The sequence below is a fragment of the Cyrtonyx montezumae genome, unplaced genomic scaffold (assembly GCF_038088225.1).
Source record: "Cyrtonyx montezumae isolate F1298 unplaced genomic scaffold, pur_monq_1.0 scaffold_1, whole genome shotgun sequence".
In the NCBI taxonomy this organism is placed as follows: Eukaryota; Metazoa; Chordata; class Aves; order Galliformes; family Odontophoridae; genus Cyrtonyx; species Cyrtonyx montezumae.
In genome coordinates this window covers 18,152,754-18,173,751 of record NW_027071825.1, presented here as the reverse complement: position 1 = coordinate 18,173,751, position 20,998 = coordinate 18,152,754, and the positions used below count along the sequence as shown (strand labels likewise).

Sequence of the window (20,998 nt, the reverse complement as noted above, 5' to 3'; positions counted from 1 at the left end):
AGTAACTGCTACATTTTTCTTGAATTGAAACATATGCATAGTCAACTTGCAATTATCTGTGACAGTGACCTAAATAAAAATGCTTTTCTCCAAGGGTTTTTTGTCTGAGATTACATGTGTTCAAGGATAATAAAGGAAGCCAGTGATCCTCTAAAATTTTTATTTGAAATCTCCTATACTGACTTGAAAATCATTCCATCCATTCCATCTAAGAGCCACTAAGAAAAACTGGCTTTGGACTCAGCATAAATAGTGCAGCTGTGTCCTGGCTGAATCTCAGTATTCAGCACTGAGAACAGCAACATGCCTACCATTTGCAACATCACCAAAGATTTCCATACTCTTTTGTTGTTAGGCTTCCTTAAATTGCACCCCTTTTCTCAGATAAACAAGTTACATACTTTTGAGGTTGTTCTTGTAGTTGCTGGAGGTTAAGATTTAGTCTGAGGTCTCTTACTTAAACTTTAAAAAATAACATAAAACTGTTTATGTTTACTGTTATTTTTTAGGGATATTTTACTGCAGAGACAGCATGAATATATTTATACATATGTTCACAGTTGTTTGAATTTTTAGCTAGAAAAGTATGCATTGAAAGTATGCACTTAAAACGTCCTTCAACATTAAAACAAAATACTATGTCATATACAGTTCTACTGATATGTGTTCTTCAGCTGTTGGCAAACCAGAATAGAACCTCATTCTTTCTCAGTTCATATTGCTTTTCTACTCCTTGAACAGATAGCATTCTTGCGTTTCATCAACATGACTTTATCCATCCTTCAGCTACTTCTGCTAAGTTTCTAAAGTTTAGAGCTCTCTCCTGGAATTTGTTTCCTCCTTGAGTCTCCTGGTTGTGTCTTAAATGCTCTATTTAGCTCATTCATGATAACAATAGCAGCTCAGGATGATGTCTGCAGGTTCTGTGGACCTGCCTCGTGGTATTTCTGTGTTGGGAACCCTGCTGTATCTCCAGGCTAGATCAGATGCTGAATAAAAATTAAAAAAAGCTATGTGTCTTATACTACATGCAGAAAATTACAGAAATCAATTTGTTCAGCAATGACATTAGATTTAAGTGTTTAAGACTTATAATTATATAGGACAAGTGTTCCCTACGGCATTCGATGCCTATATTAGCTTAAATTCAGCAACTACATAAAAAAGGAACACTTCAGCACAGTCACCTTTTGGAATTCAAAGCACAGAATATCAGGTTTACAGGAAAACAGAAGGCTGTTTTATCTTGGGTAACAATGGTGGGTTTTTTTGGTCATAGCATGCCAAGGATTTGATCATAGGAACTGTGTAAGCCCCTTCAGTCTTTTAAAACTGAATGTAAACTCAAAATGTTAAATTAACAAAGCTGTAAATAAATATAAAGAAATCTTAGACTTCAGTGACCTACTAGTTTAAGATGCAAGGGAGGGTTTCTTCTGTTCCTGACCCTTCATATGGCATTGTACAACTGCAGGAAAAAACAGTTATATAATTAAAGGGAATTCACTCCTTTTGCAGGCACATTAGTGCTGTCAGAATCAGTACTGTAACCAGTTACATACATCATATGTTCCTGTTTCCTTAGAGAATATATCTGAATTGCTTTGACTTATGCTTGAATTTGTGCATGAGTCAAGTTAATATTACTTAATATTATCCTGAACTTGATAGTATTTGGTAATTAGATAGTGTATTTAGGAAAAATAATTACTTCTTTCAGGGGAGGCTGGAAGAAATTGATTAGATGTTGGTACATGGCACCTAGTAAAATAATTAAATAATTTTAACTATGCCCATTGAAGTATGTTTATGGCTTAAATAGTTGATAAAGAGCAGGGATCTTTTTATTCTTTGCCAGTTTAAAGGATTTGTCACTCCTCATTTAGCACTGTTGGTGCGAACAATACAACAAGTGTTTTATAATAAGTTACTAACACAGTCATTATGCAGATGTTTCCCTAAAGGGACTTTTTCCTTCAAAACTCCCCAGGTGTCAGACTGATACAGTGATTATTTAGGTTCTGTAAATCACTATAACAAGCTAAAACCTGATGTATATAAAACTCTGATTTAAAAGTAATGAAACTTAACTACACACAGTCTACAAGAGTAAATCCTTATTAATAAAGGGCATTGATTTTGATGCTGGGCATTCACCTGATTTCATAGAAAATGTGTTCACATATATATTAGTACAGCATAAGAGTCCTTTCACAAAGTGAACGTGAGCATTTGAAGGCACAGTGACAACATCTTGACAACAAAGTTATTTAACTTACAGGCCCTTTCAGATGAATAACCATCCTTTGTGCATTTCTAAGAACAGCAAATCCAAGTACACAGTGCACATGTTCTGCGCAGAGGGTAGCGGTAGTAGAACGAGTAGAGTTCTAACTAGCTGACCAAGTAGAATGGAGAAGCTAGCCCAGAGTAAAACTTCCCCAAAGGCACGTGGTGTAAACAACGAGTCATCAGTCTCTGTTTTACACTAGCCTGCTAGGCTGCACTTCCAGATAGTACAGACATAGCCTAAGTGATTCTCATGTTGCATCACTTTTAATAATTGCAAGTGACCAACTAAACGCTTAATGTTAGTCAGAGAAAAGTAATTTTCCATATAAATGGATCAAAAAAAATGCAATTGCTTCCAGGCAAAATTATTTAAAAGCAGCCTTCTAGCTATCAACACCAGAGAACTGGCGAGCTTTCAATGCTGGGACAAAAAGAAAATAAAAAAAAGAAAACTGAAACAAACAGAGCAACAAGTTTCCCTATTTCAGAGGCATCTAATCATAAAAAAAATATAATAAAAAAATAAAAACCTTTTCCCCAAAACGCTTATTATTTATTTGGTTTTACTTTTTTTTTTCTCCCCTGAAATAATGTTGATTTAGTGATTTGATTTTTTTTTAATTTGTTTTCCCAATCTTACCCATGAGGAAAGAAGTAATTTTGTTTTCCCTACTTTTGAAAGCAGAGTTGAGCCAGTTCAAGTTCGTTTTCAAGATTTTCCCAAGAAGCAAAGAAATCATCATTTAACTAAACTGTTTGCAACTACCTTTAATGTTAAAAAGTCAGGCTCTGAAAGTGAACAGTTATTAATAAGGTTTTGAGAATAAGTGACAACTGCAAAAGATGTTCAGATCTTTCATCCAAAAGATAGGCTGGCCTTCTCAGATCTTTTGACACATTTTTTCTTTTTCCTGTTTGGGAGAGTATTTTTGTATATGTGTATGTGTGTGCTGGGTACACGTGCCATACACACAGGCATGCAATAACAGTATCTCAGGCTAAGAGTTGCAATAGTCTTTGATCTGTAAACATCCATGTTTTGAAGGTTAAAAATTATGATTGAATGTATCAACCCTTTTCTTAACTAAGCTGAATATATACTACTGTAACCACAGACTTTCTAAGAATCAGGAAGGCATTGATTGCTACGGAAACTTTGGCCTGTACAGAATTCTTCTTTCACAGTGTATTGCTTTTACAGCACTGCAGCCTGGCAGGTTCTAAATGTCTTCCTCTAGATATATTGTAAAATGGGCCTTGGTTATGGAATATTATATGAAGGGCCCCTGGAATTCTTCAGTCTTTCAAATCTGTAGAAAGATTAAATGGATTCTGCAGCAGGCTTTTCTAACTTCAATAGTAATAGTATCCAGGCTGTCTAGACTTTTGTTCCTTTTAATCTGTAGTTGAACTGTCACTTAACTAATTGAAGGTTGCCATATACACACAAGTTAGTGTTTTTATTCTCTTACTAAATAGTCCAGCCTGGAATTCCTAGGTTTCAGTCTTCATAAGAAAATGAAAAGAATTGACATTGTTCTCCTGAGCCTATAATTCAGTTTGTTATGCATTTATCTTCGTTTACGTATTCATATTTAAAAGTTAGTTATCTATATAAGCATATTTTTCCCCTAGTGTATTACTAGGAAGTATATTGCTTTGCTAATAAGTGAGAAGTCTGAGATTTTAATATTTAAGTTAGGCACTGAAATAATTCCTTCTTTACATACTTCTCACTATGAAATAAACCTAGAAAGCCCACTATTTTGCAGTAAGAAACTCCAGCTTGAGTTCTTAGCTCTGGTCCAGTCATATTGTATAGAATGCTACTTGTACAAACACAAAGTGGACTACCTTTTAGAAATTATTTTTTAAAAAAGTTCTCAATTGTTTGTGAAGTTTACCCCTATAGACCAAACAGGGAAGGTCCTGTAGAGATTCCTGAAAGGTATGTACCTGATACTCCTTGGAAAAAGTTCACTTTCACTTTGCGGTGTTATTTTAAGCTTCTTGAGAAAGACATAAGACAGACATCTGTCCATAAAACTGAACTGTCTGAGCTTCTTTTAGAACTAGGGAACCAGATCACAAGAGTTTAAATGTCAGGGGGAAAAAAACACTAGCTTTGGCTTTTCTGTCTTCATATAGTGTGATTGTCTTTACAGCCTTGTTATAAAAACAAACATACCAACTTCTACAATGCCAGTAGGATTGGAGATTTTTTTTTTTAAACCAAAGATAGTTGGCAAATGGATTACCTTGTCATTGTAGTTCTGTAACATACCATGTTTAGAAAGCACAAGCAATATCACTTAAAGGAAAAGAGAATTTGCTTCAGTGTTTCAATAAGACAGATGATATTTAAGATATTTTAATAGGATTTTGACATAACTAAGACAATAAGTAACCATTAATGCTTATAATGATATAATGATTCATTCTTTACATCTGAGGCCCTTAACCATTTACATCATTGAGAAAAGTCAGACACCATAACTAATTGGATGATTTGCTTGTTCTGATATTTCTATAGAATGTAACAGAAGTTCTGAAAAATTAGAATCAAATATAGAGATTACTGTGATGGAGGCTAACTAAAGAAAAACTTACATCAAGAGAAATTTAGTCCTTCAAACCAGGAAGAGAACTTGGCAGTGTAGAGCTTTCCTACAAACTGTCTCCATTTCATTTTTCATTAGACAACTTGGTATTTTTTTTTGTGTTTTGAAGTGTGAAAAGACTACTGATTATGTTACTAGTTAATGAGGTATGCTTTTTCAACCACATCTGGAAATACATTTACACAAACCTTATTCTGTGATGTCAGTGCAGAGTGCCTGAGATTCTCAGAGGAATTTTCAGCAACTGAATTAACCACACACATATTCTAAGCTAAGCTATTCCTTGTCATAGGAAAATGAATCTGAATAAATGTCTCACTGTTCCAATAGGCATACTTCAACTAATTTGAGCATATTCTCCTATCCTTGTAGTTCTGTAGTCTTGTTCTTCACAATTGCTTTGGCATGGTACAGAGAATAAAAATGTAAACATTTCCTTACATCTAATTCACTCCTGTTAACAGTCTTGGAGGATTTTGCAGAGTAGCTTGTTTGATACAGTCCCATTTAGAGCAATGCCACAGAAGTAATCCTTCTGTGTCACATTTGCATGCTAGGCATAACTGATGAGTAAGTTATTTTATGATTCTGAGGCAGCTTATTTCATATAACTGTGAGACTGATTCAAAAGCCTGTGATTTTAATTATGCGCACATCTCAAAAGCAGGGGAGCTGAAACATTCATAGTCTAACTATTTCTTCTCTGTATCTTGATGAACTACTCAGTTACACACTGAATTGTGCAGTTTTTACTTAAGTGTCCATTTGAATAAACTATGATCCAGACAAAATGTTGTCTTCAAATTGACCCATTTTAGTTACAAGTAGTGTTAATATGCTTACTATGAAGTATGCTTAAATATGTTGCTAAATGTTCCCCTTTACGTGTGAACAATTACAGGAGAGATCTTAGCTTTTTCACAGCTGTTATGCAAGTAATATCTAATAAACAGTGTATAAGATACACTACTTATTTTCCAGGATAAAAAAAATATATTATAAAAGTTACAAGGCAGCACATACTGAGAGTTAAATAGGCTATTAGCACTTTTCTAGACAAAAGAAATTATGCACACTGTTGCAAGTAGTAACATGGAAAAGTTGTTTTGTGTAATCTTTTGATAACTCACAAGTTGTCTACCCCTGCCTGCTGCTGCCACCCACTTACCACTGACATCAAAATACAGTGGAAGTTCAGATGGCTCCTCAGTTCCCCTTGTACACAGTGAATACAGGTTACATGCCTCATGCTCACACAAGTTATTCACAAAAGGATCAGCAACATTTGTCTATTTGGAAATTAGCTTCCTTTGCTTATTTCAATATATTTTGCTTGTTTGTTAAAACTTAAAACTTGGTGAAAAATAGAGAGGAATTTGAAAGTCTTGTCTCACTGTGTTAGTCATTTCACACCTCAGCGTTAACTTCTTTAAATATATATATATATAAAATATAAAAGTTTTGCAGGAAGGGAAACAGAACTGATCTATAGAGACAGCTACCTTTTGTGCTTCCCCCCTCCCCCCCTCTTTACACGCTTTTCAGAGTACTGCTAGTCACTTTAAGGATGCCCAGGTATAATTTACTCTATTCTCTTATACCTTTCCCCATCTCTGTTTTCCCTCTCTGACTTTCATAATTCATGAAGGACTTCCTTCCATTCTGCCTATATGCATATATGTTTGGATACCTCAGTGCTGAGTTACAGGTTAATAACAGTTCTGATAGTTAATCTGTATTCCCATTTATTTGTATCTAAATTTAAAGTACTTGGACTTGTGGAGGTAGATCATTAACTGCCCAAAATTCATGAGTCCAGGTTTTAGAGCATAGCCAGATTAAGTATTGGCCATTTATTCACAAGCAACTAAAAATTCCATTTTCAAGCCAAAATTTCAAAAGGATAAATTGAAGAACACACTTTTGAAGATAGAAATAATTCTGTGAAAAATTCTCAAAGAGTAAATGTTTAGATTTGTCTAAAAAACTGCTGTGACTACAGCATGACTAAGTCACAGTAGTGAAATCTGCAATAATTTATTTGGAATTTTGTGTGCTGAGATGTCTCTCAATCTGAACTGAAAGTTCTTTGCTGACTAGTTAAAAACCATTGTCAGTACATCACAAATACTGAAAGAAGCTATTTTATTAGCAAAGGCAAGAAAATGAAAGCAAAAAATAGTATAAGAAAAACAGTATTTCCTTCCAAATTGCATACAAAAAAAGGAAATTAACATTTGAGATGCTAAATGGAAAATAAATTAGTGTCTATGTAAACTTACCATGCATGAATGGCCAGTAGCATTTTGTGTGTACTGTGCAAGACTGATAGCCTCCCTCTACATGAACCCATGACAATTAGACTGGCAGGGCTGGGAACTTCAGTCAATGAATTGGGAACAGCTTTAAGTAATTAGGGACATTTAAGCCAAGTGGTAAAAGCATGCTGAGTGCTTCTTGCAAAAGCAATATCCAACAAGAACAAGTGCCAAAATTCCATGGCATTCAAATCAGCACAAAGCAAGCTTCCAAGAGAGTACTAGCCATCTTCCCCCAATTGGGTTCTCTAAACTCATTGTGCTAAAAAGACAGCGTTTCAAAGACAGCAGTTCTTACTTACATTGGCTGGCACTCTGTACTTTTATTTATCTGTATGAATAACTGAAAAAGCCATGTATGAGCATATAGCAAGTCAATGGTCTGAACTCAGAAGGCAGGAGCTCTTCGCAACTTCCTCTAATTCTTGTTCAAGGATTTACCTCTTCTGTCTTACAGCTGCTAATTTTTTTTTTTCTAACTTACTGCTAAGCTTCCTTAGTTTTAATTTGGCTACTGATAGAGAAAGGGCAGAGCACTTTGGAATCTCTCTGTAGTAGACAAAAGGAATGCATAGCCAAGACTGACACCGGCTGTACAAAATTGTTCAAAGCACCCAGTTGTAGCCCCGAAGGAGTTGTGTATAGAACCAACTGAGTAATTTCTCTGAAAGTACAGCAGGGTATGTAGGACAGTGTCCAAATAAAGAAGCATCAGTGGGCAGAAAAAAAATAGAAGAGTTCAAAACCACTCGTGGGGACAGACTTCTGTATTGTAGCATTTCCAGAAGCTTAAAAAGGTGTACATTCTACTCTAAATTCATCTCAGATACAGATAAGTCTGTAAAATAAAAGAAATTAATACTCTTAACAACCAGATTTGTAATGTATGGACAATATGCAAAACAAATATATTTCATGTTAAAGACATTAATGAATTATGATAGAACTAGGAAGAGGATTTTGATTATTTCAGTTAGTGGTTTGTTTGCTAGTTTCTTTAGTTTTTCATTTTGAAAAGGAGGATTCAAAACTATTCTTTACTATTTGAAACTACTCTCCAATGTTTATACTTCGTTAAAGGTTGTATTCTGAAACATTTAAAGCAATGTTGGAAATGCTGAAGTGATTGGGAATTTTTCTAGTTCTACATTTCCACCAGTTATTATAATTTCTCTGCGTGCAGAGATATACTAACAAAGTTATTCCTTTACCCTCCTACTGGTAAGAGAAAAATAAAGTAACTTCAGAAACGTACAAAAGAATAGAAAATCCCCCTTCCTTATGTGGAAATTCAGTGGGCAGTTGAAGTTAATGGGTTTTGACCTAGAACATGTGCCAATTTTCAACAACCTTATTTTTATGACAGCATGATAAGCTCCTGAATGAGGAAACATAGTAGAAATGTTGGCAGGAATTTACCAAACACTGTTTAAATACTACCACTATGTTAAGAAATACTCTGAATACCAGACAGCTTTCTGTAGAAAATGATAAACATACGTGATCACTGTAGGGGACCTCAGCAGAGCCATTTTTATTATTCAGAAAATTATGTCTCTATAGTGCTTTGTTGTTTCTGTATATGATATATAAACTTCATTTCAGTATTTCTTTACTGTGTTTTTACACAGCATTTGTCTAACTTTTTTATTCCAAAAACTGTTTATCTCATACAACCAATTTTATTGTTTTTCTTCTTTTTGGGAGTTCAGATGTGATGCAAACTCTCACAATTACATTGTTGATCACTTGCATGCTGAGTAGCACACTGGTAGTAGGAAGTGCCCTGAATTAAATCTTAGGAATTTAGACTGGTTTCCAGTGAAGAAGTAAACAAACAGCATGAAAATGACAGAGCAGGAGTCACACCTTCCCACCATCTCATTTCCAAGCCAGACATTGTGTTCAAGCAGAACGTCACACCTAATCCATTCGTCCTGTGAACAATAGTTAGAATGCCAATCAGAATAGTAGCAGAAATTAACTGGATATGTTACATTTACATACGTGATAACACACAATATCTAATACGTATGTTCTGTGTCTAGTTTTGTTTTCTAAGTGAAAACTTCTGATGAACTGTAGACAACGTTTGTTTTTGTTATTTAATCTACATATGCTTTCCTACAGGGTGAGATCCAGCAGTTGTTGATTATAGCTGACCCCAGAGCTGCATATGACTACTGCGAGCATTATAGTCCAGACTGTGATTCCCCAGTGCCTAATGCTGCTCAGGCTCAAGATCCTCAAGTTGATGAGGTGAGTAATCAGTCGTGTATAACAAGATTTATTGCACATTAGTGGTTATGCTGAATACAAGTTACCCAGGGAGCATTTAATTACAGCTAAATGGCATGCATTGTTCTAGAGATGAGGAAGAAAGGTTGCAGGAGTGTATTAGCTTTTCCTGTGTAATTATTTATGTCAATAATTTGAAGGCAGCTATCACACTGATATTTGAATAAGCAACATTTTAAAGAAATACAGTTTAATGTTGTTAAGAATAATATAGCAATGTTTACTTAGTTGCACCTATTTTTTCCTCCTATGTACATTTATGATTTTAGTGATGCTGAGTACCTTCAAATGCCACATTTAAAATGATGTGGGAGATCTGAGTGTTGTAGTCATGAAATTCTTCTAGAAATGTCATATTATAATAAGCTGTGGTCACAAAATTATTTTAGCCAGATCCACTGGTAGCAGCTAAATATCAACAGGAATAAAAATCAGTGTTGGCATCTTTCCCAGAAACACTAAAATTGTTCACAGAAACCATTTGTCACTGTAGACAGTTTTCACAACCATACGTTAATCAACTCACTAATGGAAAGACAGCCTCTCAGATTAGACCTCTGAGGGTCAGCAGCTGCATACATTGTCATACATACTCCAAACTTGTAATAAAGTTCTTATGCTTCCACTATGAAGCAGAAATCTTTTACAAAAGGTGGATTGACTTTATTGAATTTTCCTGTGGACAGTTAGCATGCACTCAGCTAACTGTGTGTGCCCTGAGTGGTTATTGTTGCAAATTGCTCAAGAAATAAGCATTAAAAACATGTTGAATTGTTCTCAGATACCTTGTTTTGAGCCAATTTTGGGACAGAAATTTTCCTAAATACACGATAAGCAGTAATAGTAAATAAAGTTATTTCATTATATAACTTTCAGTCAGATAAAATATACAAATACACGATTCCCAGAACTTAAAGTGGCTCTGTAAGAATAGACAGTAACAGATATAGCTGATTTAAAGTTTTGGATCACCCAAGAAAGGGAGAGGTCACAATCCAGTAACAAAGAAGGAATCGCTTACCCCTTCCTAAGGACCAGAGCTCACTGAATGCTCCAAAGGAGGTGATCACTGAGTAGAGGTGCTTCCCTTACAGCTGCCAACCCTTAAAGGAGGTTAGGGAAGGGTGAACCTAGGCTCCACCCCCTTCAAAGCAATTCACACAGGTGAATTGCTTCCACCTGTGCTACACCCCTTCACTAGGTGCTCAATCACCTAGTTCAGGCCCTGACCTAACAGTGCCTATACAGCCTCCCACATCCGTTGCATCTGAGTTTCCAGTTCAAGATGTGTGAAATGTAATTACATGTTCATGGAGCCATGACAGTTACATAACAGTAAAGGAAGTCTGTTCTGTTAATGAGCCCCACATAGAACTGTCTGTTCCTTAGATCTTCATGCACTATGATCCAAATCAGATTAGGCTAAAAGTATATTGTTGATATTTTAACACAAAGAAAACTGAAGATTTAATTTCAAATAATGACATTTTTCTGCAGAACTTTCCTGATATTTGCTTCTCTATGGCTTGATACTATTTCTTTTTCCCTTCTGAAGACCTGAAAGGTTTGAATAATCTAGGGCTTTTTTATTTTGGAATAAAGCTGAAAGGAGTTAGTCTAATAAATTGATCTCTGTGGGGAAAAGTTGTTAAAATCCCTTGATCAACAATGGAGCAGCATATCTAAATACTTAGAACTTTTTTACTAAAAGGCAAACACTATTGTCTCCAAACTCACATCAACTCTTAAGCAGAAATTAACATCTTAGATTACAAATACTTGTTTGCATTGGCCACCATTGACAGCAATTAATGTTCCTCTCATCAGTGTAATGCAGGGGGACAAGGCTTGCTGTCCACAGAATCAGTTGGGATCGGATGTCACATTCAGAGTATACTCTCAATAAATCAGGAGTGAATAATTGAGCTCAACTACTAGGAACAACTACAGGAGAATTATTAGACTGTGTTTTAGTGTTTCTGAGGAATGTAGGCTATGAATAAAATAGTCCAGAGTCTACCTTCTCTCTATAATGGATGATCACCTGAATTTCCTGCTGCCAAGTGTTATTCCTAAACTATATCAAAGTTGACTAACATCAAGATAGAACACTTATTCAAAGATTCAAAAGAATAATTGCAATAAAGCAATGTATTCCTATATATAGTTATATGTTCTTCATATAGAATGGCCCGTTACATACTTCACGTCTAATGAAAACATTCAATGAGCACCGGAGAAAAGGAACCATAACATTAAACAATTGACAATGTTCTCCTTGAGCATTTTGAGTAAGATATCATCTATGACAGGCATATCCAGAATACGGGTGACACACAACCCTGGGCAGCTAGTAACATGGACCCACAAGACCATAAACTTTTAACACTGTTCTTTTTGCAGTATTTTTCACAAGTCAGTTGTGTATAGCTCCAGCACATACAAAGGAATGCTGTGGAGAGGAGTACAGCATACTGTTAAATCCTCTTCTCATATCCACCACACACTGTAAAATTGAAACTTGTGTGTATTACACGTTGCATGTACTTGTGCCTTGCAGTGGCTCAGTGGTTGCTAATAATGATACACACATATAGTAGGTTGAAATAATATATATTGCATTAGCTTTTCCTGCTATTCTGACCACATGTAGGAAAACTGAGAACTGGTTTCGGTTTCAAGACTTCTGAAAAAAATTCTGTATATTTGCAATGCCATTTTCAGTCACAATAAATACATTACCTTCAGGTTTTTGAATTTAATGTATAGTGTTGGAATCAGGAATTCAACTCAAAGATAAAAACTGATCATTTATCTTTACTAGGCTTTTATAAGACCTATCTCACCAGAGAAAAATATCCCTTGCTTTACAGACACACCTTAGTACCATACATTATCCCAAAAAGCTATGACATTCATGAACAACTGTTTAAGGATGAAGTACAGGAAGAATAAATTTTCATAAAAATCTGATGAACAACTCGAGATCTTAACAACATCCATCAAAGCAGATATTGATGGATTAGTTTCAAAAATGAAACTAACAACCACCCTGGTGGTGACAAATACCTAGGTATAAACCATCCACAACTTACATACAGAGTGATGACCTCAATTGTTGTCACTACACCAAAGAAGTATTGTCTAAAAGTTACTTGAAAAACCTGCTTCTGGAGGAAAAAGAGTAGTTGTAGAAAATGTTTAAAATTCAGCACAGCATTGTGTAATTAGCCATTAAGAATTGAATATGGAGAGGAAATTATATTTTTAAACATCAGGAATGCTTTTCCTCAGGAAGTTATGTGCCTATGCTTTTCTTATAAATACTTTATGAATAGTCTGGCTTCTGTCTTGTTTTCACAACACTTTCTACTATAAATCAAAATATATTTAAATTCACTTCCTCTTCAATTAAATTTGTTTGGACACCTTACAAAAAATGAGATTAGAGAATTACAAAGTCAGTCTTCATCTTCATTGAGTTGGGTATTTTATTTGATGGATTGAAATTGGGTATTGGGTTGGATATTGTCAAGTTTACTTAATGTCTCCAGCTATCAGAATTTCAGATTTTCTCTTGGAAGATTTTTCTGCAACCCAATAAATGACACTATTTCACTTGTGCTTAAGAAATTGTTCCGCACAGGAACTCTGCTTCTTTTATTTTGGACCTATCCCAAACTAATGGATTACTTGAAGAAATGAAATGAGCTTAAAGATGCAAATGGCTCCTGAATACATTCAAATTGCAGTATTCAGGCATGCATTCAGAGTATGATTATTTAGTGTTCTTTCTTTCAGGTGTTCCATTGATCAGAACCACCAATTTCCTGAAGAATATAGGAAGAAAACCATGTTTAATTTCAGTAATGTTTAGAATTACATTTTGCTACCTTAGCCATTGTTAAAAAGAGATCAGTTTCTAGCACTCTTTTTTGGTTTAGATACATAATACAGAGCCTGAAGTGTCAGCTTGTTTTGCAGAAGCTGTCTTTGCAAGTTGATGTTACTCTTATCTCCTTTTATCTGTTTGCCTATATTACTATTATGAATAATGTAAAGGCCATGAGATTTAAAAGACAAACTTTTCTATATTTTTATTTCCTTCTGTCCTAAGATTGACATTTACTGCCATTTATTTCTTATTATTACTGCATCAGAATTTGAAACTATTATTTTGCTTGAAATCTCATTTTATTGCATTTTCTAAGTTGTTAGAGTCTAAGACATTTCAAAGCAATCTATCTACTTAAAGAGCTAAAGATGATTTAGTATAATGCTGAGGCAGTAAACAATGGGCTTGACCGTTCTTTAGGTGAATTGCTGTAACTCTCAGAATTATGAGGAACAAGTAAAAAATATTAAAATTTACATCTAGGGAACGGGAGACAGTTTTGGAGTAATTTTTATATGAACTGCAGAAGAATCTTATTTTCAAAGTAAGGCTCTCTCAGTACATTTAAGTCATTCCACAGCTGAAATGGACCTTGCATGCTGCTGATCCACTTCTAAAATTCATCTGATGAAGAAAACAGTTCATCTCTTTAATTGGAATAGCATGGTGATCTGGTAGTGTAATATAATCACTCTGGTAAAGAAAGCATGAGGTCATAGTGGAAAGATTTTGTCTCATCAAGAAGCAGCAGGCTTTATTCTTCCTTTCATTTGTAAGGAAATAGTCATATGCAATAGTCATTACAAGAATGACTGTAATCTAACTATTGGTGGTCTTACAACAGGAGAAAGAAAAACAAGAGAAAACTGCATCGCATTTGAAATGTGTTACCTGATCCCTGTTAGCTGAAATCCCTGACCTCGTGTTCTATCTATTGTCCAATTTGAGGTCCGAAGCAAGTTACAAATATCACCCAGCCAGTATTTTTGACATTTGGAAAAGCTTATAAAGTTATATATGTTTTGCTATTACAGTTAAAATTTTGTCAATCTCTGTTTTCTCAGAGACATTTATAACCATCCCCTTATGCAGCAGTATGAAGGTATAGAAAAGCTATTGTAGACATTACTTTAATCCTACTCAAGTTGAGCAGTCCATCTAAGTATACTTGCAATGGCTATGTCTGTACCCATAGGAAGATCATCAGAATCTTCTCTAACCTGATAGTCTCTTCAAAACCTTTTCCAGTTTCTTGATCTCTCTGCCTGCATTACTGGCCAGTGAGACCTTCCTTTGAAATATAGCAACAAAGCTATACTGTCTTTCATGACAAACTTCATCTTTGTCATACTTGCTTTCATTGCCTGCTTTGATTTTTTGCTAAATTTAGTAGTCTACACTACATTTAGAAAGTCAGAGAGAGTACTTTTCCATTTACATTTATTAGTTTTGAAAGTCCAGAAGCTTTCTCCTACATTTTCAAATTTATTTTAATAAGCAGTACAGCCAGAAAAGTTTTCTGAGAGTTTCACATCTCTCTCCTTAAAACCCCTCTAATACTGCGCCTTTGAAAGAAATAATAAATAATTTAAAAAAAAGAGAGAAAGACGAGAAAGAGAAAAATGTCCATGGAAACCTTCACTTCCTTGGCAGTACTCAGATTCCAGCATGGAAACTGGCATTCCTCATTTATCATCTATTCCTTTTCTTTTTACCCATGTATCCACATATAGTTACAAATAAAATGTACCATATAAAAGTTTAACTTTCGTTAATAGAAATGAGTAAAGCACAGTCCCACAAAGCAAAATATATTTATTTTTTTGTTATCCTACATGATGCAATAGAGCTCTTCATATTGTCATAGGTTGTTTTTTTAATAAACATTTTCTAGCCACCATTCATAAGTATCTGGCTTTCCAAACTATACTTCTAGCAGATAATAGCATAAATATCAGTTGTTTTTCTTTGCTTGTTTCTTTTGTTTTTCCAGCCCCCCAGTCAACTTCAGTATTTAGTTTATGGCCTCTGAAGAGTTTTTTCTAACCCACAGTTGTAACTTTATTAACTGCATAGTTAGCTGAATTCATCACAGCCACTTAGCCTAACCTCAAGGGAATCATTACTACTGACATTTGAAAGGCAGTTCTAACACTGAGCAACATAAAGATATATTTGAATTCCTAATTGTTCAAAATGTATGTTGGAGTGACCACTTCCAGTTTCAGAATAGTTCTATAATACAGTCTGTATATCCAGGAGTTAGTAAAATAAAGTCATAATAGCGCACTCAAATTTTAATCTAGCTAACAAAACAGTAATTCTCTCCAAAATCTTCCTCTAGTTGCTAATACAGATATTGGATAATATTAATACAAGTAGCATCTACTGCTTTAGTACCAATAAAAAATCACATAGCAATTTGATTCACAAAAGGAAGTACATAGAAGTAAGTAACGAGTTGTCACTGGTAGTTCAGAATGAACAAATTTGGAGATAATATTTCACTAAAGATTTTGTTTGTTTTTTTTCTTATAGAACAACCTAGTTTGCATAACCTTCTCCACAAAGGATAAGGAAAGTACATTTTATGCATTTACACACATTTTTATCATTTCCAAACAAATACATTAATTTCAAGGTGTGAGGCAGTGGAAGGCACAATAATGCTTTGTGCTAGGATAGGAGCGTAGCTATAAAGATATTAGTCAGGATACAGTTTAGAAAGCAATACAGAAAAAAGTAGCTTACCTTTTCTGAATGCTGAGAGTTTCAAGATAGGCACAAGTTCCAAATGCAGATATTATTCCCTCAGCTGCTAACCCATAAATGAGAGTGAGGTCACTCAGGTGCATTACTTGTACCTGTTCTCCCTGGATTAGCCACACCTTCTTACCTGGTGCTCAATCATTGGTTCAGGCTGTGTCCTAGCAATTCCCATATACAATGCTATTCCATACCTATTTATATATGTTGCTGGTTATAGTTTCCTATAAACTTTCACCTTGTTTTGTTTTCTGGATATCAGTGGTATACCTTATTAGAAACAAGTTGTATTCAGTTGTGTTTCCAGAACGGCATGTCAGAAAAACATGTTTTTATACATTTATGCATCTGTAAAAATGTATCTTCACTGAACGTGAGCCTTTGGATAATGCTATACATAGGTCACAATGTTTCATTGTCTTAACTGCTGTTATGATGGAATCTTAATTTACTGAACAGGGAGAGAGCAATCACATATTACTTATCAGATTTAAGTTTGAAGTACTGTTGATATTGATGCAGTGTAAATAAAATCAACTTATTTCTCTAAGTAAAGCCAGTGATACTGCTGAGGAATTCAAAACACTGTTTACATAACGCAGATTAAAAGTGCCAGTATACTTTACAGAGAGGATATTCTTCGCTTAAAGTAGTAATGTTGAAGTTCTTATATCAATATACAGTATAGTTTTGGAAAATTACCAAAAATGTATCATTCTTTCTTATATATTCAGCAGATCTCTTGTCTAACCAGTCTATGTGCATGCAAACACAGATGTAGTTTACCTACACTTCAGCAAAGCCTCCGACACTGTCTCCCACAGTATTCTCCTGAAGAAGCTGGCAGCCTATGACCTGTACAGATGCCCTCTTTGCTGAGAACTGTCTCTGAATGGCCAGGCCCTGAGGGTGGTAGTAAATGGAGTCGCATCCAGCTGTCAACTTGTCATAAGTGGTGTCCTCGGGGGTTGATATTGGGGCATGCCTTGTTCAATATCTGGATGATGGCATTTAGTGTACCCTCAGTAAGTTTGCAGATGACACCAAGTTGGAGGGAAGCATCAATCTGCCTGGGGCTAGGGAGGCCCTATAGAACCATCTGGACAGACTGAATAGCTGGACTGAGGCCAGCGAGATGAAGTTCAAAAAGACCGAGTGTCATGTCCTGCACTTTGGCCATGTCAACCCCAGGCAGTGCTACAGGCTTGGGGCACAATGGCTGGAAGACTGTGTATTGGTCAGTACTTAGTTGAATGTGAGCTGCTGGCAGTGTGCCTAGATGTCCAAGAAGGCCAATGGCATCTTTACTTGCGTCAGAAATAGTGTAGCCAACAGGAGCAAGGAATTGATTATTCCTCTCTACTCCGCACTGGTGAGGCTGCATTTAGTGTATAGTGTTCAGTTTGGGGCCCTCACTACAGAAAGACATTGAGGATCTGAAGCTTGTTCAGAGAAGGGCAATGAAGCTTATGTGTTTAGTCTGAAGAACTGGAGGTTCAGGGGTGACCTTATCACTATACAACTAACTGAAGGGAGGTTGTGGTGAGAGTCAGCTTCTTCACCCATGTAACTAGTGATAGGACTAGAGGGAATGGCCTCAAGCTGCACCAGGGAAGATTCAGGTTGGACATTAGGAAATATTTCTTCTCCAAGAGAGTGGATGGGTGCTAGGGAACTGTCTGTGCAGGGAGATGGTGAAATCACCATCCCTAGAGGTGTTCAAGAAACATTTAGATGTACTGAGGGATATGGTTTAGTGAAAAATGTTGGTGTTAGGTGGATGGTTTAACTGGATGATCTTAGAGGTCTTTTCCAACTTTGGTGATTCTATGATTCTAATGACTTCTAAGTGTTTAAGGCCTTAAAGTGTTATTCCCATACTTCCTGAGGAATAAGCTTTCCATATTTTATGTTCAGTAAAATGTATTCAAGCGTAAGTGCAGGAATTATATAAAAAGCCTGTGACAGGGTAAAGAGTTAAGCCAGACATTAGGTCACATGGTAGAATATATTTTACAATATGAAAATTTGTTTTAATCCTATTTTATATTTTTTTTCTTGAATGTCAGTCTCTTTCTTATGCTGATGTTATTTTTTTACTTCCATGAATCCCCAGAGTCATTTGGAAGTGTAATCCTCTCAGTCTGATGAAACAAATAGATATTGTCTTCATTCTTCAGACTGTGATGCCGGTTTATAGCAGGAGATAAGAAGTCATTAGTTCCCACGGTGCACATTAGAATGCTTCTAATATTCTGAACATGGAAAAAAAATTAGATGTTGGGATCCTGGCCCCAATTGCACCTCTCTTTGTCTGCCTGGAGATGTAAAAAGGGTTGTTGCTCCCAGTAATCCAAATTACAGCTGATTCTTCCTATTCAGTCCAATAAGAGTTTTTTTTTTTTTCCTGACACTACTGCTTTGTTTTCTTCTTATTATTACTTTTACTATTTTTGCATTGTGCTTTGACAAGAAACTCTATTTTTCCCCTCCGTAACATTTAATTGTTCATGCTGCCTTAATTACTTTAAGCTTTACTCCTAGGTAAAGGTTAAGATGCTTTCCATTATTCCAAATCTAATTTGCTACCATTAACATCAGAATGCCTGATATTTTTCCATTTGCTATGTAGTACACACCAGAAGATTTTATCGAATATGACTATGAGTATGGGGATGCAGATTATAAAGAAACTGAGTCTGTAACAGAGGGACCCCCACTGTTTGAAGAGACAATAGCACAAACAGAGGTAACAGAATCTGATCTGTTTGTTGTGTGGTGTCCAGCTGTCCCCTACCATGTGGTTTGTCAATTTGTGTCATCTGTATATAAACTTAATGTTTTCCTTTTACTCATTTCTTTACTCTTTAGCTTTAACACTTGCTTTTACTTAGCTATGGAAGGCCTCACAACTGGCAGCATTCATCTCACAGTCATATACTCTTCTTTCTTTCATTCATTCATTCATTCATTCATTTTCTTTTCATTTTATTTATGTTTTCCCATTCCATCTTTCATAACGTTTGCAGAAAAAGAAAGCCATGGTCAAAATGAAGAAGAGGACAGTGGCCACTAGCTCAAAGGACAAACCTCAAAAGGCCACAACAAAAAATTCTGAAAAATATGCATCCAAGAAGAAGAAAAGTTATCAAGCAGCAACAAAAGACAAACTAGGGGTAAAGGTAGCAAAGAAAAAAATCAAGATCTTTCCCAGGCCAAGACTGGAAGATCTCTGATAATGAGAATAAAATAGACTTAACCCCACCAGATGAATATCTGGCTTATAACATAACCTGAATAAAAGTTATACCTCTTCATTTTTCCTACAGGATTTTTTAATAATATACTTTTTCTTTAATACTAGGCAAACATCGTTGATGAATTTCAGGAATATAGCATAGCTGAAAATGACTACGGGCCCCAGACAGAAGCTCCCCCCAGAACTACTGAAGCAAACGAGGTAATGAGAATGCTTGAGAAAATTATAGGCAAATATACTTACCTGTCAGATGTCAATGACACAAAACAACATATCGTCAAAGGAAGAATATCAGTCTGTGAAGATATACATATCTGTAATAGTGATTAATAAGATTTTATGGTTTCTCAGCTAATATCAGAACCTACTATTCTCCAAGCTCGCCTTGGTTCTAAGATCTGCTGAACTCATGCAAAGTTCATGATTCTGAAAATCATTCATTGATTCATGCTGTGGGAATGCAGAGTTGTTGCATTCAGTGTGGATATGAATGGAACTATGTCTAGTATAAGTTAGATTGAATACTAGACAGAGTCCTGCTGCTGTAATTGGAAGTGCAGTCTCTGATTTTTCATGTCTTAAGATGCATCATAAAACAAGCTTAACTAAAGAAAAGAATGAATGCAAGCAGAGCTGTGTATTGAGATTGACTCAGAAAACAAAGCCTCCTTTTAAAAGTTCTTCAACCAACAAAACTATTTCTCACTGAGATTCTGTTCAAATGAAACTTTGTGTTTTGAACTGTAAGAAAGATAAAATGGTTATTTCAACTTAGTTTAAACTGTTTTCAGAAATCCACAATAGCAAGCCTAAACATTATTTTGTTAACATTACTACACCTAAAAGGCACTGTTGATTAATATGTCTGCATATTAATTAATGCCAGCTTTAGAAAAACGGTGACTGATTACATGAAATCTCATTTATCTTTTACATATTGTTTGCAAATGAAAATATGTTGCTTAAAAGATGTACAAAACTGACTCATGAACATTAAAGAATGTGGAAATTCCAAAGTTATTTTGCCTTTATGTTTTGGATTGTTGTACTTGTTCAACAATTTTGTAGATTTAAAGAGCAAAATGAAAGGAGTGTGAGATTCCCCATTTGTTTTCCTGGTTTCTTCATATGTATTTTGGTGAACATGAGTTAAGAGATACTTTACTTATTCTGGTGTAAAGTGTTTTTGTATTAAATCTCATGTCTACCTCTCAGTCATTAATAGATAGAGGAATATGTAATCATTCTGCTTCTTGGTAAAGAGTAGGCTGATAGTACAATTGTAATGAGATAGAGCCAAAGTGCAAAATTATGTCCTTAATGAGAATAGTTCTCCTTAATAATTTGGCTAAGCATTGGCTCAGATCTGCATTTACTCAACTACATGGCAAAACTCATAGTCCTGTAGCTAATGGAATTAGACAAGTGTCAAATTAGAATCTGGCCTTTATTTTAATTGTAGTATATTTTAATGCTCTGGATGTTGATTAGCTTCTCAGTGTATATTTTTAAGATCATACTAGTTCATCTCCAGAAAAAACATCTCATA

The 20,998-nt window shown here is 35.3% G+C and overlaps 2 protein-coding genes across 2 annotated transcripts in view; one reads left to right on the top strand and one right to left on the bottom strand.

Moving 5' to 3' along the window:
* Nucleotides 1-20,998, bottom strand: part of SLC30A7 (solute carrier family 30 member 7) — a 508,373-nt gene that overhangs the window by 40,900 nt on the left and 446,475 nt on the right. The gene's annotated exons all lie outside the window — the stretch shown is intronic.
* COL11A1 (collagen type XI alpha 1 chain) overlaps nucleotides 1-20,998 on the top strand; it is a 126,566-nt gene that overhangs the window by 24,785 nt on the left and 80,783 nt on the right. Inside the window, exons 5-8 of the mRNA XM_065742558.1 lie at nucleotides 9,362-9,490; nucleotides 18,823-18,939; nucleotides 19,220-19,366; nucleotides 19,555-19,650. Of these exons, the coding sequence (XP_065598630.1) occupies nucleotides 9,362-9,490; nucleotides 18,823-18,939; nucleotides 19,220-19,366; nucleotides 19,555-19,650 (489 nt within the window). The remainder of the gene's footprint in view (nucleotides 1-9,361; nucleotides 9,491-18,822; nucleotides 18,940-19,219; nucleotides 19,367-19,554; nucleotides 19,651-20,998) is intronic.